The 21,808-nt window shown below is 41.6% G+C and overlaps 1 protein-coding gene across 1 annotated transcript; it reads left to right on the plus strand.

Moving 5' to 3' along the window:
- The first annotated feature begins 5,991 nt into the window (after positions 1-5,991).
- On the plus strand, positions 5,992-21,151 carry wapla (WAPL cohesin release factor a). The gene is made up of 20 exons (XM_056435806.1): positions 5,992-6,246; positions 6,879-7,289; positions 7,485-8,196; positions 8,554-8,858; positions 9,101-9,231; positions 9,930-10,025; positions 10,598-10,759; positions 11,867-12,003; positions 12,760-12,871; positions 13,510-13,740; positions 14,451-14,562; positions 14,709-14,806; positions 15,025-15,101; positions 15,259-15,434; positions 15,680-15,795; positions 15,927-16,157; positions 16,592-16,811; positions 18,147-18,235; positions 18,328-18,423; positions 19,318-21,151. Exons 2-20 carry the CDS (start codon positions 6,905-6,907, stop codon positions 19,381-19,383), a joined length of 3,552 nt encoding a protein of 1,183 aa, XP_056291781.1. The 5' UTR covers positions 5,992-6,246; positions 6,879-6,904; the 3' UTR covers positions 19,384-21,151.
- The last annotated feature ends 657 nt before the right edge of the window (positions 21,152-21,808 follow it).

Genomic DNA, 21,808 nt, shown 5'->3' on the forward strand with positions numbered 1-21,808 from the left:
GCGTGACATGTACAGGACTGTCTCAGAAAATTAGAATATTGTGATAAAGTTCTTTATTTTCTGTAATGCAATTAAAAAATATTAAATATTAAAAGAATAAAAGGCTTGCAATATTTCAGTTGATTTGTAATGAATCCAGAATGCATGACATTTTTGTTTTTTTAATTGCATTACAGAAAATAAAGAACTTTATCACAATATTCTAATTTTCTGAGACAATCCTGTATAAGTGATATCATACCCATCATCATTGTTCCACCGTTACAATTCTTACAACAGATGTCACGATGATTCAGATTGTGCTCACAGGCCTGCACACAAAACCGAGCAAAGAACAAAGGAGATTTGTTTGAAGAAAGACTATAAACACATTCAGATAACTTGATTATATGGTTTTTATTATTAGCATTATTATTATTAATGAGTTTGTCTGTCTCTCAATACGCTCAAAGGATAGTACATTGATTTCTACCGATGTGATGACATGAATGAATGTCATCAATTATTACCGTTCAAATTCCCAAAACACAAACATGTTTTGCAAAGAAATAAGTAAATGGTGCATGAGTTGGGGACTATTTTTGCGGTGGAAGTTTTGAGCGTGTTGTTTTCCAACAACAGATGAATAAGAGGAATAAGATATGTACAGAAATAATACTTGATATAAATGTATTGATGGTTTTGGTCTTTTCATGGCTGACAATAAGAAAATAATTTATATCATCACACAAAATATAATTTCTTATAGTTGTATTGAATACAAAAGGTTAGAGCTGACAGGAGATGAGGGTAGAGAGTGATGGGGTGACATGCAGAAGCTTTTCTTGAACTGATGTTGTGGTGATCTTAAAGCTACAGGAAGCCCTCGTCAATGGCCAGTGTTACCTTTCATGTCCCATCCGCATCTTCAGTGGCTAGAACTGTGCCAGCATATGATGTCACTCTGCAAAGATAACCAGACCTAGATAACTAAAACTGATATCACTGTTACATATGCATCATTCATCCGATATCCTTCTTTCCTCCAGTGCTGGGCTCAAAGAGCACGATGTCATAATCTCGGTCAACGGCCAGAGGATCTCATCAGCGACTGACGTCAGCACCGCCGTCAAGCGGGGCGGCACCTTGAGAGTAGTTGTGCGCCGTGGAAACGAGGACGCTATTCTCACGGTGGTTCCCATGGAGATCGACCCTTGACCCTCCGCAAATCCCACCACAGGAGCTGGAGCTAGGTTTTACTTATCACTGGTGGACCTTATATTGGAGAGGGTCTTCTCCTGATACGCCCTCGTCCTGTGGCCAAACGCTAGGCGCCACACATCCAGGAATATTCTGGCTTTGCCTTGAAAGAAATGACTGTACAGATGCTCAGTGCTGTACTTTGTTCTCTGTGTTTTCACTTTTAGTCTTTAATGCTTTGATCAATGATACTACTGTTTGGTCACAAACACAATAAGTTAGTTATTGGCATCTTGTTTGAAACTGCTTTCTCTTGTTTCGTGTCATTTGTACTTTGGACTTATGCTCCGTCGAGCCTGCCATTTCAAGCAAATTAGAGACTCGCTGGGAAATCTGATTTGTATACTTGTTGTTTTCTAAACTTCTTTTTTAAAGTACTGTAAAATGTTTTTGTTGATTATGTAATGAGAATAAAATATAGGGTTTAGCTTCTTTTGTTTTGACACTAAGCATGCTGGCTTCCTCGTTTTCTTAATTTCACAATACACACATACATTTTGAGATGGACTTTACTCATTTTGGGATTTCATTCATTTCAACAAGGGGACATATAACCAATCAGGATTTATGTCCACATTGACTTTATTGCTTTCATATTTATTGGGGTATGTTGTGGTTTTTGGGCTTGGGGCTCTGCAGGCTGACTTCAGAGATAGGAGTGAGAGCCAAACAGAGATCAGGCCCATGATGCAGTGGCTCGCATGAAAAAGCTTTATGTTTTGGTCATGATTACATAAATACATTTTGGGTGACAATGATAGACCTCATAAGAACTACAAAAACAGGCACACACAACAAACAGGTTGATGGTTTGCAAGACGGTCTTTCTTTTTCACTAAACATGAAATCTGCTGTGGAAAAACTGTGCAGAAGCTTTTGTTTTCTTTCTATTGTAATCCACCATTACTCAAAGGAAAGGGCTGCTATGGATGCCCAATTGTCTAGAGCAACTTTAACAGCTTTAAAAGTATGCTTTACAGAGAGAGGAACATGTTTTTTTATTTAAAAGTGTGGCTACCATCTAATAACCAGTGGATGTTTATCCTTCACTCTATTTTCCATTCCCATACACCACATGGAAGCTATATTAAAGATGCATTCCCATGATGTTACGCAGCCCACAGACATTTCATAATCACAGATTATCGTCAGGCCATACTGGATGTTATAAAATATATTGACTTGTTTCGGTTGAGTATTATTACATAGATGTATTCATCTCCGATCAAAAGGCCAAAAATGCGAATGTTGTAAAAACAAACAAAAGATCGCGCTGAGATTAGAAGCTTGACAGGAAGTGTTGCTGCCATCTCATGGTTCTGTATAAGTGTTGCAGTCTTGCTTATCCAAATATGTTACGATATTTTAGGAAAATGTTACACACAACACTGAAGTTCTATGTTTTTATTTCAGCTGGCAATAGTACAGATTCCTGACTCATTTATTACAAGACTGCAACACATTCTGATAGATTACAGAATGCAGTTGGACTCAGCAATAAAGTTTGCCTGTTGCAAGAAGTAATAAGGCCTGAGCTGAAAACCATCAGTCAGGCATGGCTGCATATGGCTGTGTTACCTCACCACCTCTGAGCTTTGATGTGGAGTGACTCTGTCACATGCAGACGCCAAGAAAAGAAATATGACTGAATATGGAGGTTCGTTTTCTTTTCTTACCTTTGTCCAAATGTTGCATAATTATGATAGGTTGTAAATCGTTGGTCATTTAGTTCATTTTGATCTAAGACAGGACCTTTGCTCATCTGACAAAGTAAGAAATGTGTTTATGGATTTTGTACTATGTTGATATCATGCACTACAGCAATACAGCTGTGACCCCATTACAGTCACAGTTATTATATTTACTTTGGGTCAGATGGCTAAATATAGTGAAAAATACATTTAAAATGCCTCCCATGAGAAATTAGGAGGCTATCCCTCTGTTTCTGAGCGGAGACCATCCATTTCAGAGCTGACCCCTCGCTGCATCTTTGAAAAACGCTAATGCCTTGAAGGAGATGGTGTGATGTCTGTCTGGGCTGAGTAATGCTTCAGTGTTGATATAGTAGGGACTGCTTTGCCCTGCAGACCCGGGCTGTTTATAACCAACGATTCTTTTATTTAACACCATCTGTGCCCCAGACCAGTGCCAGCGTTGGTGATGTTTGCTTTCTGTTTTTCCAGTATGCTCCAGGTATAGTGCATCCACACAATGCTACTTGGTTGTATAGATACTTGGTTGTATAGTTGTATTTTCTATTCGATAGTATAATATATACTTTATTATATTTAATTGTGACCACATATATGGACTATAATAAAGCAGTACACTTTAGGAAACAAAACCCAAAACTAATGTATTTTCACACACACACACACACATACACACACACACACATACACACATATATATATATATATATATATATATATAGATATACACTACCGTTCAAAAGTTTGGGATCACTTAGAAATGTCCTTATTTTTGAAAGAAAAGCATTGTTTTTTTCAATGAAGATAACATTAAATCAATCAGAAATACACTCTATACATTGTTAATGTGGTAAATGACTATTCTAGGTGGAAACGTCTGGTTTCTAATGAAATATCTCCAGAGGTGTATAGAGGCCCATTTCCAGCAACTATCACTCCAGTGTTCTAATGGTACATTGTGTTTGCTAATCGCCTTAGAAGACTAATATCTGATTAGAAAACCCTTGAAAACCCTTGTGCAATTATGTTAGCACAGCTTAAAACTGTTTTGCTGATGAGAGAAGCTATAAAACTGGCCTTCCTTTGAGCTAGTTGATTATCTGGAGCATCACATTTGTGGGTTCGATAAGACTCTCAAAATGGCCAGAAAAAAAGAACTTTCATGTGAAATTTGCCAGTCTATTCTTGTTCTTAGAAATGAAGGGTATTCCATGCGAGAAATTGCAAAGAAACTGAAAATTTCCTACAGCGGTGTGTACTACTCCCTTCAGAGAACTGCACAAACGGGCTCTAACCAGAGTAGAAAGAGAAGTGGGAGGCCCCGGTGCACAACTCGGCAAGAAGACAAGTACATTAGAGTCTCTAGTTTGAGAAATAGACGCCTCACAGGTCCTCAACTGGCAGCTTCTTTAAATGGTACCCGCAAAACGCCAGTGTCAACGTCGACAGTGAAGAGGCGACTCCGGGATGCTGGCCTTCTAGGCAGAGTGACAAGAAGGTGGAGACCAGTTGGCACATCTTCAACCTCTCCTGTCCCAGGCTGTTGTTCCTGAAGGTAACCTGATATCGTCAAAACAGATCCTGCACTCTACCATGTGCAGCTGGATCAGTGTTGGGGCTGTATATATATATTTTTTGTGTGTGGGATATTATGTTTATTCTCATTCTTATTCTTTTTTTGTCTTTTCTGCTGTTGGGGAAAACAAAGAAAAAGCCATATCTGAGACTGGCCAATGAAAAGAAAAGATTGGTATGGGCAAAAGAACACAGGCATTGGACAGAGGAAGATTGGAAAAAGGTGTTATGGACAGATGAATCCAAGTTTGAGGTGTTTGGATCACACAGAAGAACATTTGTGAGGCGCAGAACAGGTGAAAAGATGCTGGAAGAGTGCCTGACACCATCTGTCAAGCATGGTGGAGGTAATGTGATGGTCTGGGGCTGCTTTGGTGCTGGTAAAGTGGGAGATTTGTACCAGGTAAAGGGATTTAAAAAAAGGAAGGCTATCACTCCATTTTGCAACGCCATGCCATACCCTGTGGGCAGCGCTTGATTGGAGCCAATTTCCTCCTCCAACAGGACAATGACCCAAAGCACACCTCCACATTGTGCAAGAACTATTGAGGGAAGAAGCAGGCAGCTTGCTGTCTGTAATGGAGTGGCCAGCACAGTCACCAGATCTCAACCCCATTGAGCTGTTGTGGGAGCAGCTTGACCGTATGGTCCGCAAGAAGTGCCCATCAAGCCAATCCAACTTGTGGCAGGTGCTTCAGGAAGCGTGGGGTGAAATTTCAACAAATTACCTCAACAAATTAACAGCTAGAATGCCAAAGGTCTGCAATGCTGTAATTGCTGCAAAAGGAGCATTCTTTGACGAAAGCAAAGTTTGAAGAAAAAAATTAATACTTCAAATACAAATCATTATTTCTAACCTTGTCAATGTCTTGACGATATTTTCTATACATTTTGCAACTCATTTGATAAATAAAAGTGTGAGCTTTCATGGAAAACACGAAATTGTCTGGGTGATCCCAAACTTTTGAACGGTAGTGTATATATATATATATATATATATCTATATATATAGTTTTTTTCTTTTTACCCTCCTTCACTATTTATTCAATAATCAATCATTGCAATTGTTAATGACGACAATGACTAGGCTATTAGTCCATATTTCCTCATCGGATAAATTCCAAATATTTTCCAATTCAGGTCTTTTGCACCGTTGTTCTAGTAAGTAAAAACCTAGTGAGCAGAAACACCATAACTCTGAAATACACTACGTATTTTTAAAACCAAAGAGTTTGAGAGAAATAGTCGTTTCTGGCGAGTTTTCAAGTTTAAATCATCAATTAAACTGGAACACCAGCGTCCCCTATCGTGTGTTATGGTTTCAGCTGTCAGCCAATCAAAACCCCGTTTGCTGACAGAGTCCTAATGCACAGGAAAACGTCCTCTCCGCTGATTGGCCAGCCCCCTTCTTGCAGCGGACTACATTCGGGTCCTGCCAGGGAACGAGGAGGGAGGGGATATTTTAATGGCCGTCAGTAGCACTACAATATGCAAAAAGTCCGAGTTATCCACTCTATTTAGACTCTACTAGATACGGGTGCATTTGGGCCGCTTTTCTTTGCTGACGAGCATCGTTTTTGGATTCACATGAGGCTTGAAGATGTGTTTCTAGAGTTGTTTAAACGGACTTTACCCGCTTGATTCGAGAGCGAGTGGAGATCAGGCCTAGCCGGCTGGCTAGAAAACAAGCGGACGTTAAGCTAGTCCTCGGAGTTTAAAGGTAACTGTGCTGCTCTTCCTTTGCACTCGCAAAGATTTTAAAACCTCAATCTGTGCAATTAAACGCGTGCTTTGAATTTACTTCATCGTATTTAAAACGCCACGTTTCCCACATTTGACGCGATCAAGTGTCTGAAACGTAAACAGGACGGACGTTAGCTTAGCACTGGTAAAGCTAACGGCTAACTTTATAGTAACTTTACAAGCAGCGGCGGGCCTCGCTCGTGGGAACAGACGTAGTCACTGTCTTCTCGGTGCGACGTCATCCAATAGAATTGGAGAAACTTTTCCTAAAGTTCATCCAAGTCGCTCGAGCTGCATGTCGTATTTCACACGAACGAGCGATTATGTTATTTACTTGCTAGCTGTTCGAGCTCGCGAGCTAACTTGGTGTAAACCGACGGTTCACACGCAACTTTAGAGCTAACGCCAAGTTAATGAAACCGTCGTCGCCTGCGGGTGATTGCGTGTTTAAAAACGTGGTCCGGTTCCGTGTGTCGTGCGTCACATTTAACGTTTTTCTTGACGTTATTATTCAGGCGCAGTCGAGCTGAAGCTGCCTGATATGTGCACCGTTTACTTGACGCATGAGTGATGTTGCAAATGTTAAATCGTCTTCGCTTCTGTTCACAGGGAATATGTAACATAAAGCAACCAACATGACATCCAGATTCGGCAAAACGTACAACCGCAAGGGAGGTGAGGCGAACTCTAAATTTGACGAGGTCTTCTCCAATAAAAAGCCCACACTGACCACCAAATGGGGGGAGGCCACCTACAAGGCTCAGTTGGGGGCCAAGAGGCCTGCTGTAAAACCGGAAGTTTCTGAGCTTTCCAAAAGGCCCAGGCTTGAGGACCGCAACAGTGACGAAGACCCATTCGGGTTCGACAGTGACGATGAGTCGAAGGTTGTGACTTCTCACAGCGTGTCCCAGGTGGGAGTCCATGAAGGGGCAGCGACAAAGACCACTGCAGCGCAGAGCGGTGGGACGGCCACTGTTCCGTCTGCACAGGGCTCTGCAAACTCAACAACCAAGTTCACAAGTAAGTCATGAATGCATAAACTGAAGCAACATACCAAACAACACCCCGGATTGACTTGCCAGTAATTTGTCTCCCTGATATTTAATTATTTATCTCCATGAGTTTATTTAATTGATGGTATCTGCAAGCTGTTCTGTCGCAGTGTCAGCTGTTTCACGTAACACTTTGTCATCATTTTTTTTCCTCCATTCACAGCCAAGCAAACATCGGAAGAGAGCATTATTAAAAATAATCAGCCCGGGTACAAAAGTACATCCAATAGCAACCAAAAACCTGCATCTTTGTCAAACACACCCTCTGATAAACAAAACATCTCAGCGCCACTGAGGCCAATCTCCTCCACTCCTAACATAGTCACCTCCCTTAAACTGTCCATTGATGCACCAGGCGGGAGCAGAGACTTCCAGACCTCTTCTTCTTATGATGAATTTCGATTGGAAGATAAGAGAAGCGCTCAGTTTCAGCCTCCACCAGAACAGGTGGACAACCTTCTCCCTTCTCCGTTCACCCTGAGGGCCTCAAACTGCAAGAAATACCTGCGACCCAACCAGTCTAAGAAAACGTCCTTTGAACCGGCTGAAAACAATGGCAACAAGCCCACTGAAACAGCAAGTGCCCAGGACAAACCCAACAGTGCCCTTTCTGCGAGCGCAAGTAGTACTGCTGCCAATACTAAACCTGCTGCCAACGCTAAACCAGCAGCCAAGCCCACAGGCAGAGGAGGAGGCGGGCGGGTACGGGACTACACGGTTCTGCACCCTTCCTGTCTGTCGGTGTGCAACGTCACCATCCAGGATTCAATTGAGCGGAGCATTGATGAACTCGTCACCCCAGCTATCCCAGCTGACCTGGGAGAATCAAGCCAGATGAAGAAGAAGTCCGATGCTGCCGCATCCAAATCTATTAGGTAAGTAATTCCAAGTTCTGTGTATCTTAACGGCCTGCGCTGTGAAGAAAATTACAAAAACAGTTGTTATCATTTATATATAGTAGGAGGCTAATATCCATATTGCATACAGTGTCACATCACTCACCATGACTGAATTTACTTTTAGTGATTAGATTTTCACTTTTACTGTCGAGGTTGGCTCTTTGGAAATACTCATGTTTTCGTTGTTTCTAAATGGTAACATTGTGTTGCCTTTACTGAGAACACATGTCTTACTTGTTGTTTTAATTGTACAATTTTTATTTAGTCAGCTTCAATGCCTTCTTTTTGTTTTAATTGGAAACCAACATCCATCGATTTACTGTATCTTCCCAGGTTCAGACCCACCCAGACAAAGACCAAGAAAACCAAGACCAAGACCGAGACCAAGCTAGAGTTTTTTGGCTTTGAGGAGCAGGGGGGCGGGGAGGGTCCAGAAGGTGGCATGGCAGGCAAGAGTAGCTACAAGATCAAGTACTTTGGCTTCGACGACCTGAGCGAAAGTGACAGCGATGAGGAGAGCTCTCAAGCCAAAGAGAAGAAGGCCAAGAAGGCGGCTGCAGCCTTAGCTGCTCTGAGCTTCGGAGTGGACAGCCCTCACACCAGCGACTCTCAGGACAGCCAGGCCAGCAGCAATACAGGTGAGCTGATCCTTAATATATAGACACACGGTTATGCGGTTGCTCTTAATTAACTTAAGAGTTCAATTCTGTGCAGCTTCGCTGATATTATGATCAATATATTGGAAGCCTGACTTAAGTTTAAACTAGAAGCTTTAAAAAATTTTTTTCAGAACTTGGAAAAAATGCTTAACCATAGGATTCCAGTCCATTCACACAGTGATGCTTGTTTCTCACCATCAACAATCTGGTTTGTCTGACAGATGGATTTGACTTGGCTGATGACTCCAGTCCCGGCGGCGCTGAGGGGCAGAAAGGACGCTCAGGAAAGTCAAGTGAAAAATCCAAGGACTCTGCTTGTGGCCTCAAAAAGATCTTTAGCGGACCCAAAAAGGTATGTGAGCATGCTAGAGATATCTGCCTCACTAATAAGTAATGTGGTCATCTAATTTGCCTTCATAGCCATCCTCCTGGCCAGAGTTGTTCTCGGGTATGACATGGCTTGGCTTTAACTGGCCTTACTTCCATGTTTTGGATATTTGAATGGCAATTTATGTAACGGAATACCCAGTGTGTCTAAATATAGATGGAGACAATGATGAGAGGAGAGCACCAGAGAAAAAAACAATAAGCAAGGAGGCTATCATTAATCTAAACTTTTACTAAGATTAATTTGGATGTAATTTAATGTATTTTTTATTTATTTTTTAGCTTTAATGTGTGCTAGATTTACAGTTGCCCATCACAATTCCATCATTGACTAACTTTTGACAGCAGTCATATGAATGTGTGTTCAGTAGCGTTCCCCCATGCGGTCCTTCATTATGCAGGGGATTCTTGGTCAGGCTCATATTTATCTCAATTCAGCTTTGAACTGTGGTATTTTGTGTAATGCTGTATTTGCTCTGCTCATCTAGATAACATTGTGCAGTGGCTTTGGGTTATTTGCGGTCCATCTTCCCAATTTTTTCCATTTACTTTTTCCACATCATCCTCAAAATCCGGCACATTGTCTTTGCAATATATATATGAATACATCTGGTGATATGCTTTGTCTAACTAACCAATTTTTTAATCCGTACTCGTTTCCAGTCTCCTGCTAAAGCTGTGTACAACGCTCGCCACTGGAACCAACCTGAGCCTGAAGAGATCCCTGTGCCTGCACTTTCTCGATCTCAAACTGCCCCGGTAAGATACCGCTCCCTGACTGGATATTATTGATATCAAGTTTTTTTTAGCACCATTATGGTGCGTTCGAATTTGCGATGTTTAAAGGTCTAATTTGAAATGCATGCATTCATCTGCACAAAGCAGGCAAACAATATTACAGGTGTTATGTTAAGCAAATGCTAATGAGCAGTATTATTTGTTTCCAACATTTCCCATTCCCTACTGTCCACAGCCCAGGATATAGCATTTATTGGTCTCTTGGTAGTCAACAGTTTTGTTTAATTGCTAAAATTAATCTTTCTTATCCCACGGTGGTTTTCCCAGACAAGTGAAACTGGGTTTATTTGTATATTATAATTATGTATATTATATGTTGATTTCCCACCATGAAAATAAATGTTTGTTCAGAGACAGGCCATTAAGAGAGATGATTTAAAAGTAGTTTTTAACTTTGCACTGCTTCCTCAGACATGTCAACAACACTTATTAAAGACTTGTGTGGTTAGCAGACTATTCAGCTTGCAGATATGTCGTTAAACAGATTGTGTTGCTTTGGTTTGAGCCCCATTCCTGCCTCTTTTCTTCTTCAGTCAATTTTATTGAGCAGCAGCAAGGACAGCAACTCCCATAAAGATGATGGCTTGTTCAAAGCCCCTCCACCGCCACCCAAAGTCATTAAGTCAGAGACCATCCCCACGCGACTCAACCAGGATATCGTCACCGCGCTCAAATGCAGGAAGGAGCACAAGGAGGTGAATCCGGAGCACAGAATGGTTTTAGTCAACTGGGGAACACGGCGTAAAGCTTATTTGTGTTTAGTTTTTATTACATTTGTTTGTATGCTGCTGTGATTTGAATCATATTTTCATACTCAGCCAAGCTTCTGCTACCCATTGATGCAGGTTATACAGTAAAGGCACATCGTTTATTGATTCCATGTCAAACCTCTTTGTTGATTGGAGGTAGCAATGAGGACTGAAGCTGTTTTTTTTGTGATCAAATCTTTTATTGGTTTTCGAGATATGCACATGCAGGAAAATATGTACACATTGGTACTCAGACAAAAACATAAAAATAACAAGTAAAAAATAAAAATGAAATTATATATAAACACGGGTATACATGCAACAACCTGCATACATATTGACATACGTATGCACATACTTGCACATACACACGCATACATAATGTAAATGTACCCCCTCCCATTGTTGGCGCCCCCGCCCCCCTAATACATCTCCAGCTATGATAAAAGGGAATGTATTATATTATGTTACAATTATATTACAATTATATATATATTGTTGAATGTTGCTTAAAGCCGTGGACCAGGATAAGATGGTTCTTAATTTAGCACCATGAATTCTGGCTATTGATAGTTCCATCTTCACTAAATCAAGGTAGCTAGCTACCCACTGGGTTTTCGTAAGAGTGTGCGGTTGATAAAAAATGTCCTTCAGCTCGTCTCATTTACAGATGAGCCTTCTGGGCCCCAGATCAGGCAGTTGGCCACAGACCCCCTCAGGTAAAATGGCTTCAGCTAAGCTGTCGCCACACGCTGGTGTTATCTGAAACCCGGGTCCTTCCTCCCGTGTCATGCTGAGCAGACACAGCATGACAGTTGACTCTGGTAAACATACAGAGTCAACTGCTGACCCAGCCCCAACTCCACATGCTGATCTTTATTGATAACGGGGCATTAGCACAGCCAGCTATTTCTGGTAATGGCACCGATCAACACGAGGATTTTAACAATGAGAGCAATTCTCTCATCGTGTTGGTGTGTCTGTGCTTGTTTGAGTGGACTCTAATTGTGGAATTCCAAATAGTTGTTATTAACCCCACTCCCCTTTCCCCAGCTGTACACGGTGGTGCAGCATGTGAAACACTTCAATGATGTCGTGGAGTTTGGAGAGAATCAAGAGTTCACAGATGATTTTGAGTACCTGGAGACGGGGCTGAAGAGCAGTCAGCCACTCAACACAAGATGCCTTAGGTAGGTCGAATGAAACTGGCAGAATATTCTTTCTTTTTTTCTCGTGTTGATAGTTCTGATTTGTATGAGTATTAAATACCTCATTAAGTTGTTTGAATGGTACAAGTACCTATCACCTAACATTTGTTCACTCTTAGCCTGGCCTCTTGATAAAGCAATTACACATTTACTTTACTTGATCAAAGCTTGAAATTTCATACTTCATTAAATAAAAAAAATATTCTAAGGGAGAGCAGCAGGTAGTGATAAAAAGTACATGTCTTTTAAAGAGAATTCTTAAAGGGTTTTTTTTTTCTTATTTGAATGTCTCGTTTAAATGCAGTATACCAACAGGTACTTTTGTGTTTTTTATTTATTTAAGGAACATTTTTGAATGCTTTAGAGGCAGTATGTGTGTACTAACTATATTTGTCTATATCATCTGCTCTTTGATTTCTTATCTTTTAGGGTAATGTGCTGAGATAAACCGTTTTTTTTTTTTTTTGACAAAGCACAAAGCCATCTTGTTGTGAAAAATTAATCCATTCAGGAGAGCCAACCTTGACTTCAGAAAGCACTGCATTAAGTACAGCCTCCTTTGGTAGTTCAGTATTAATGTTATCCATATAGAGATAAGACAAAAAAAAAAATATTTGTTTTGTAAGTGGGCTATCCCATGTTCTGACTCATTCATCTCAGATTCTAGCACTAAATGATAAATATTGGACCCAGCGTTTCTCTAATCCTCCCCTTTCTCTCCCTCTCTTGCTGCTGCAGTGTAATCAGCCTGGCCACCCGGTGTGCCATGCCTGGTTTCAGGATGCACCTGCGGGCCAGAGGGAAAGTGGCGCAGGTCTTCAAAATGATCAGTGATGCTCCACAACACCCGGTCAGTAATGAACACTGACAAATGTGTATCACCTTTCCAGTAATTACTGCTTTCGTTGTTTACTTGGGAAAGACATTTTCTTAAGTTTAAGTCCCAAAGTTTTGAATACGAGTGTTTTATAGGAGCTCATTGCTTGCAGGACATGCAGACCTCCATTGTTATTATGTCATGTTGACGTTGTTGCTTAATTATCAGTATTGAAAAGGGCGTCAGTAGCAATAGCAGTGTGATCTGGAGAGGCTTTAGAAAAATGTTACATATATTCTGGCGTGGTTGACTTTTGTTCTAGGTTCTTGTACAACACCGTCGCAATATTTGCTAATTAAGTCGATTTTTAATGTCTACATGCCTGCAGTTATTTGAAAGTCATCATTTATTTTTTTCATTATTACATAGATTTTCAAAGCACTAAGAGCTTTTGTGCAGTTTTAGTTTGTCACATTTCCTCTGTTCATTATTTCTATTGATTATTCTTCTTGGTTGCACATATCCACACACGACTATGTGGAACCCTCATGTCAAAGTTCCTCTAACCTCGAGAATGCGGTCGTGACAGTGGAGATCTATACAAACCGCTGAAGACCACGTCTCACCTCAGTACACCACTTTGTAAAAGTCGTTCTCCATCGGTCCATCAGAACCTTGCCCTGTGCACGGCTGCACTGATGTACATCCTGAGTCGGGATCGTCTTAACATGGATCTGGACCGGGCCTGTCTGGAGCTTATGATCAAGCTGCTGGAGCTGGACCTAGAATGCCCAGCTGAACAGGAGCAGCTCACCCCAAAGGAGGTGGAAAAGGTCAAGGAGAAGATCAGGAAGCTGTGTGAGACGGTGCACAACAAGCACCTCGACTTGGAAAACATCACGGTGGGTTAAATAACAGAATAAAAAACCGTCACCTTTTTGATGTATTGGACGATTCATTATGTAACGACGTTCTCTAGGTTCAATGATTCTTTCTGTAATGAGCAAAACTCCATGAATACTTGAATGGCTTCTTTGGAAATGTTTTAGAACAAGCCTAATCTTTCAAATTGAGCAAAAGATATTGTCTAATTTGTTTTCATGCACCGCAACCTTTTCTATTCTCTTATTCCTGAAGAAATACTAAACACCTGTTTGTGGAAAATATATTGTGTTATTTAAAGAAATAACTATACTGGTATTTTGAGTGTTTTATTCAGTCAATCATTGCATACAATAAGTAAAGTAACTATCAAATATACTTTAATAATATATATATAATATAATAATATATACTTTAACTAATAATATTTAGAAAATGACTGAAAAGATATAGGCTGAAGCATAAATGCTTATATTTTTGCCCCTTATATTAAAGTGATGTCACTTTTCACATTAACTCCTGTATATTCTCTATCTGCAAGCTTAACTTAATAGGGCGGGGTAGATCATATTTTGGGTGGAGATGTCAAATTGGATGACGAGCATCCATGACAATATTATATATATTAATATTATTAAATAATTATGAAAATTATGAGATATTTCTAGTTTGACAAGATGAGAAATAGGTGTATTATGTCGATTTCAGAAGTTTTTTTTTCCTGTTGTAGACGGGCCACCTTGCCATGGAGACATTGCTCTCTCTCACCTCCAAGAGAGCAGGAGATTGGTTCAAAGAAGAGCTGCGACTCCTCGGCGGTTTGGACCATATTGTCGACAAAGGTATGTGAAGGGGATGAAAAGAACGCGGATTGGCAGTTTGCAATTCTCTATACTTGTATGTGCAACGATTTGCTTTTCAAGCACAGCTGTTAACTTTCATGTATCTGTCAGGGTCTGCAATGGTCAAGTCTTTTGTTTTTCAACAGTTAAAGAGTGTGTGGAGAACCTGAGCCAAGAGGATGACAAGGAGAACCTCGTGGCGTCTTTATGGGGGGCTGAGAGGTGTCTGAGAGTACTTGAGAGTGTAAGTACTGCTCAGTTGGGTTTCCTCTTTCACCGAAGTACTGTTAAGTGGATGGTTACTTTTATTGTTCCCTTTATTGAAGGCTATGTTCAAAGAAGAAGAAAAAAATCTTCTCTGATCAAAAGTCAAAGCAAAAGTGTCATCATTTTTCTGTTTATTGATTCAGTCAGTGTTCATCCGCCAATATTGATTTTATTTCTCTCTTCTTCTGACAACAGGTGACGGTGCAGAACCCAGAAAACCAGGGTTACTTGATTGCCTACAAAGACTCGCAGCTCATCGTGTCCGCTGCCAGGTGAGCGCCAGATAAAGCTTCAAGCTATTGTTGACTGAACAGGAACACATACTGAGGCACTGACTAATATAACGGTTCACCTTTTGTAACACTAGCCTGCCATGTATATTTGTTCTTCAGTTTCTCTCATCCGCATTTTTTTTCTCGCATTCCCCAGAGCTCTGCGCTACTGTGAGGACATGATTCAGCGATACAGCAGGGCCTTAAACAACAGCTCTCTGTCATTGTCGGGGGCAGCGCTGCCCCACTGCAGCTTTAGTAACGTGGGCAAGGCCGTGGAGGACTGCATGAGGGCCATCATAGGAGTGCTGCTCAACCTTACGCACGACAATGGTATTCTCATTTAACACTTTCTACGTTTTGACTTTGTTCTGTTTTTTTGCTTTTATTTGGCCTTTCTGGATATTGTAAGCTAGACAATGACTCGGTATTATTCGTTGTTTGTCTGATGTGATGCATAACAATGAAGCACAGTTTATTGCATTATTGGACTATATTCTTGTTAATGTGCTCGACTAGACTTCAATCATATCACCCAGGCACTCAGAGTGTGTTAATGTTGTTGTTTTTCTCTGCAGAGTGGGGGAGCACGAAGACAGGTGAGCAGGAACAGCTAACCGTAACCGCTCTGAATTGCGTCCTCCGAGTTCCACGCTACATCCCCCAGGAGCAGCGATTTGACGTGCGAGTCCTGGTAAGATGTCTTGAACAAAGCAAAACGCCTCATAATTGTTAAAAGGGCATTCCTCCAACCCGCGTTTGCTCGGTGTAGGTCTGTGTTGTACGTACGTGTGTCTCATTTGTTCATTTTGTTGTGTATACCAGGGTATGGGTCTACTAATCAACCTTGTGGAGTATAGCTCCAGGAACCGCCACTGTCTGGTGGACATGGAGTATATAATCGACGACACCTATCTGGAAGACAGCCTGATGCAGCCTGCTGACCCAACACAATCCGACTCGGTGGCAGCGGCGGCACCGCCAAGCACAGCTGAGACTCCGGGAGAAGAGGCTGTGAAGCCCAGGGCCTCCGGTGCTTTGGCTGCTCTGGTGCTGGTAGGAATTCTGCCAGGACTCATTAATATATATTATAGCAGTCATTGTGTTTTTGTTTTGTTTCTTCCTGTCTCAGATATAGTTTTTCTTTTTTTATATTAATTTTTCTTTTTTAAATTTCTTTTATAATTAATTTTCCTTCACCCAACTCTTTGCCTAACTGACTTATTAGCGCAACGTTTTTTGAAGAGTCTAGTTCTTTGAGAGTAAAGTAGTGATTCACTTTAAATTGCCCTTTTTAACTGTCGTGGGACTTTTTGGCACACCGAGTTGCTTTCTGATCTCGCCATAAAGAAATGAACTACCTCGGCTATCATGATTAACTGCCATCCTTTAATTCCCTTTTTATATTATAAAAAATCTGCTGTGTTACTTGCCTCCAATTAGAAAGTTTGCTTTCAGGGTTCACGTCTGTTTTTCCCTCCAAATTGTAGTTCTTCCTGGAGAGGGAGCGCGCCGCCATCTTGGCTGAGGCTAAGACTGACGACATCATCACCGAAGCACCCAAACCGGCACTGGACCAAAGCGGAGAGTGGCAGGAGACGTCGGGAGAGATCCAGTGGGTGGCAGCCGAACCCACCGAGAACCCAACTGAGAACAAAGAGGAGGAGAAGAAGAAGGAGGAGGAGGATGAAGAGTTGGATCTAAATAAAGGTAGGCGTTTGTGTGTGGGAAGTTGTCTTTGTGCATGTATCAGGAGCTGTTTTTAGCTCGCTCTAAATTCATAATCCAGATGCATGTGTTTAATGTTGCAGTGATGATTACTGTGCGACAGCTTAATTACCTTTTTGTAACCTCATCTAATTAAGATTGGAGCAAGTGGGGTTTCAGTCTCTTTCACATAACTGCACTTGATCATGAAGGCGTTGAACAGTACTCACTGGAGCTGAAGGGATTTATCAATTGACCTCGCGCTGAAGGTCTTGTCAAAGCACATCTTACCCAACATTACCCTTGTTCCACTTTCTAAACTGGCGTCATGCCGCTGTTGTCTGATACTGTGAAGACGTATAGAAAAACAATGATGAGCCATTGAGCTGCACATTTTTTGCTGTTCAAATGAATATGGTAAGCACAGTAAAACAATCATTCTAACTTCATTTCCAATTTTTTAAAAATACATTAAGGTAATAAAAGAAACGACGATGGCCACCAAGAAAAATAGAAATTAAACTTGATAATAAATAAAGAGATTACAGTTTAAGGCAGATTAATCAACCAAAATGGAAACTAAACTAACACGAAGAGGATTCAATGAGAATTGCAATCGCCGTACGATTAAAGTCATGTAAGCTTTGAATTGTTCTGCATGTTATTCCACGCTGTTGTTGCGCAATAAGAAAAAGGTGTTTTCCAAGCTCAGAAACAAACAATCCCAACACCTGCAGCGTAATTCAATCATGAGAGTGTTTGACTTATTGGAGCGTGTTTGACAAGGGCCCGCGTTAAAAAAATCCACCAAACCGTAACGTACAGGTCACAGTGATGAGCATTGTAATTATCTCTGGTAATAAATCTTAGTGCAGAGTGATAACCGGCTTTCAGGGGCATCAGTCCTAGCTGAATCATGCGTGGATAACATGTCGGCATACTCCATGACTGAGTTGCTCCAATGAGTGTGTTCCGACAATGCAGAGGAAAACATGTTTTTATTCCTAATAGAAGAAGCCTTTTGACTCGCCAGCATCACATGGTATTTAAAAGTAACCCTTCCCATCAATCCAAAAACAAGATACTTGGTGTTAGACTCTGACTTTTTCAATTAAAAACAAATAATTAGTTTACGCTTTTCTTATTGCAGATGTTCTTTTGTCTAAAAAAAAGCCAGTCTGGCTCGAGAAGTGATTTGCAGCTACTTGTCCCGTGTCCGGACCACATTTCTATTCAACAGTTTTATCATCGGTAGAAAAGGGTTTGAAACCGTCTTCTCCGATGGCGGCGGTGGATGTTTCTGTAAATGTTGTTCTTGCTCCCTTGTGTTTGCTGCAGCTCTGCAGCATGCAGGCAAGCATATGGAGGACAGCATCGTTGCCTCCTACACCGCGCTGCTGCTGGGCTGCCTGTGCCAGGGAAGCCAGGTGAGACGATCAGACACGCACAATATCCAAGGGTATTCCCCCCCCTCGGGGATCTTCACGCCGTTGCTCACTCACCTTTCCGTCCCCCTCAGGTCAATGTGACGACTGTGAGAGAGAATCTGCCTCAAGGGGATTTCTCCATCATGACAGAAATGCTGAAGAAGTTCCTGAGTTTCATGAACCTCACTGTGAGTATATCTGGGTGTCTTTCATCAGCATTGCATGATGATGCCGTCGCCGTTATGATAAAAGAAACCAGACTCGAGCGTTGGAAGTAAATGATCGTGTAGTGCTGTCGTCACGAATTGAATCGACTTCCTTCCTAAAGATAAGTGATCGTTTTCTCGCTGACATGAGAGGCATGTTTTTGGAAACGCCTAAAAATGATGATGCGATCCTCGCAAATTACATATGTTACAAAAGGCCCTTAAATTGTACTCATTGGGGGAGAAGCACATTTTTGTTCGATGGTGAGGCCTGGATCAAATGAACACTTTCACGGAGCAGTAATTCCACATTTCCTTTTAGTTTCAAATGTAATTGCAGTTTTTACTCTTTTTCTCTACACCTCCATTCGGCACCTTTTCCGAGGAACCCCTATAATTTCGATAAAAGCAGAAGCTTTTACTTCATTAGCGCAGAGTTTGAGGGATGCATAATGTCTGATATGGCTGTAAAATCCAATATACAAAAGGCTCTGATTGTATCTCTAAAGCTTCTTAGCAGATCTGAAACGCAGCATCCAGGGGCACTTAATAAAAGGCCTGTGTGCCACTATGATACAAAATGTGACCAACACATTGTTATCAATTAAATATGACTTGTATATTCAAGCGGCACAATTCAAGTGATATGAAGGATTATTAAAAAAGTAAGTCGACCATGAATATCTAACTGAACAATCCCAGATGTACATTTTGTTGCAGCCTTGAAAGCGACTCATCTCGTCAGCGCCGCAGACCGAAACCATCCGTTTCATAAATATCTCTTTTTCAAGCAAACGGAAGCTCAGCGGTCCTTCCTGTCGGAGGACACGAGTACGTGTCGGTGCTCTCACACGCTTGTTTTCCTTTGTCTCTTAGTGTGAGATGGGCACCACAGGACAGAAGTCCATCACGCGGGTCATCGACTACCTGGAGCACTGTTAACAGACCGCCAGACGGGGAACTCGCGCGCGGCACAGTGACGGGATCCCAGGCCGCCCCGGGGCCCCCTTCACCCGACGGGAGCCACACGGGGTCATCGGAGACTCTGCCGCTGTGATCAATCTGGACCGTTCCCGATTTAAAGGCGTGCGAACGCACACACGTCAACGCTTCACTCCCTCTGGAGCCCAGACTGAACCAAAGCCCTGACGGACACGCAGCTCCTCTCACGCCACATTCATCCTCAGGTTACTGGGAATCAGCCCAACGTTTCTAAATCCTCTGGAATGTCAGACATGAAGATGGACTGAGAGCGGACCTCTTCTAGGAATAGTTTGCAGGCCACGGAGGTGGAGCCTGGTCACTGAGCTGCAGTTTGAACCTCGCAATCAAATTTGATGGCTCATTACATTTGAATCTCCACTCATCCCCATCAAATTCACGGGTGAAATCATTGATTAGCATGGAAAACGATACTTTTCAAGAATGATGGAGCGACGTCTCTGTGTAAACTCGTGTGGAATGATTGTGAATGCATTCATCCATTTTAAGTAAACTTTTGCAGTTGGCTTTAATGTTAAAGGGATTTTTTTTAAAAATCTTTTCATTATGCCCGTTCATTTTGTAAACAATTTTGTTAGCAAGTCGCCTCTGCGCTCTTACGTTTTTAGATTTTCGGTTTTTTATTTGGTGCATTTCTTTTTTTTTCTTCGTCCAAATTAGGAATAACTTTAAAAGGACTCAGGACCGCGTGATGAGCTGAGTTTAAATCTGTGTCCTTTATTGACCGATGAGGCCACCTGGAAATAACTAGATTTCCTTCCAGCAATTTAAAATGTCCTCACATTTTACTATTGGCTTATTTAAATTCCCATGAATTCAAGAGTATGTAAGTCCAGTATGCATTGGAACTCACCGGTATAACAGATGTGACGAGTTGTGAAATTCTTGTTGTTCTTGTTTTGAATTTATAACCGTTAATTTTTTAGAAATTAATTTAATTTAATGTTTTGATCCTTTGTAAATGCATAGTCTTTACCTATTCAGATGCTATTTGTTTTGTTGAGGTAAATCCCATGTGTCACAGCTCAACAGACTTCATGGCTGATTCGTGGTTTTGGTTTTAAAGCGTAAACAATTTCTCAAAACTTTCTGCATTTAATAGAAAGGGATGTCATTTTTATCCTCGTGTTAACCGATGTGGAGGATTTCCTGATGGCTTCTGGATTTCCCGCATCCTTTTCAGTTTTGTGTTTTTACTCATTGCATTGTTCAACGTTCATAAGCTCCGGTTTATTTATTCGTTTGGTGTCATGTGACCTGTAATGACGCACATGAACCTTCAAAGCGAACGCCTCTGTCTTGTGCTGCTCACATGTACGATCACTGGTTTGAATGACAGCCATACCTGTGGAGGCAGAGCAGTTCCACCTGGGCTGGAGGGCCGAGTGCACAGGGTTGCAGCCGTGTCTACTATCAACTACTTTGCAAAGTTTGGGTCTGAATGAAGTTTTAGACTGTAAATACTCCTGTACATAGCGGGTAATGGACAGTTAAAAAAACAAAACACAAAATGATGCTAAGACTACTTTTTTCCCTGAAAGCTGATATTTTTATCTTGTATTGTATTTCTGAGTTCTCATTTGGAAAAACAAGATTGCAGGAAGAGGACAACAAAAAAAAGTTTGTACCCGTTTCAAGGACATTGTCTTTGGTTACATGTAAATAGTTGTATCTCCAAAAAGAAAGAAAACTTGCTACTTTCAGTACATCCCCCCCTTATGTGTTTTCTTCCTTGAATGATTTCTTTCAGTCTTTTGGTTTGTTTGAATGTTTTCCAGCGTTTCGCGCTGCAGGAGCAACATCTCCAGTCTCACCAGACCAACGGGGCGTTTCCTTTTCCTTTTGGCATTCATGCATCTGGCAGCTACGGGATGCTTAACTTTGTATTCTAACTCGCCTCTGTGCCTGTAACCTGTCACGGCTTTAAGTGGACGTGTGTGTGGTGAGGGATGTCTCTCTCTCTGTGTGTGTGTGTGTGTGCACGCCTAGCCAGCGTTTCTGTCTCATCCCTGACGAACTAGCAGGGGATGGAGTGAGAGGCGCGTCGGTGTACTTAACGGCACTCAGCTGCGGCAGTTTGCGGACACGGGCCCTCGGCTTGACTGACTGCTGCATAATGGAACCAAAAGATTCATGTTCCAGTTGCTACGCGAGAGTCAAACTTACAAATAGCTCGGGGAACGCAGAGAAATACCATCTGTCAACGCTGAATCCACGCAGCCGACAGCGGTGTCAACCGCGATGCGACGTCGTGGACGAATGCGCACTCTAAATCTGAAACGTCGGGAATTCTGATGAACCTCGTACATAACGTGTGATTATGTCTCGTCGCCCACATGCAAATATGTGATTAGATGGGGGTGGA

Source organism: Pseudoliparis swirei, chromosome 17 (genome assembly GCF_029220125.1).
Source record: "Pseudoliparis swirei isolate HS2019 ecotype Mariana Trench chromosome 17, NWPU_hadal_v1, whole genome shotgun sequence".
Lineage (NCBI taxonomy): Eukaryota > Metazoa > Chordata > Actinopteri > Perciformes > Liparidae > Pseudoliparis > Pseudoliparis swirei.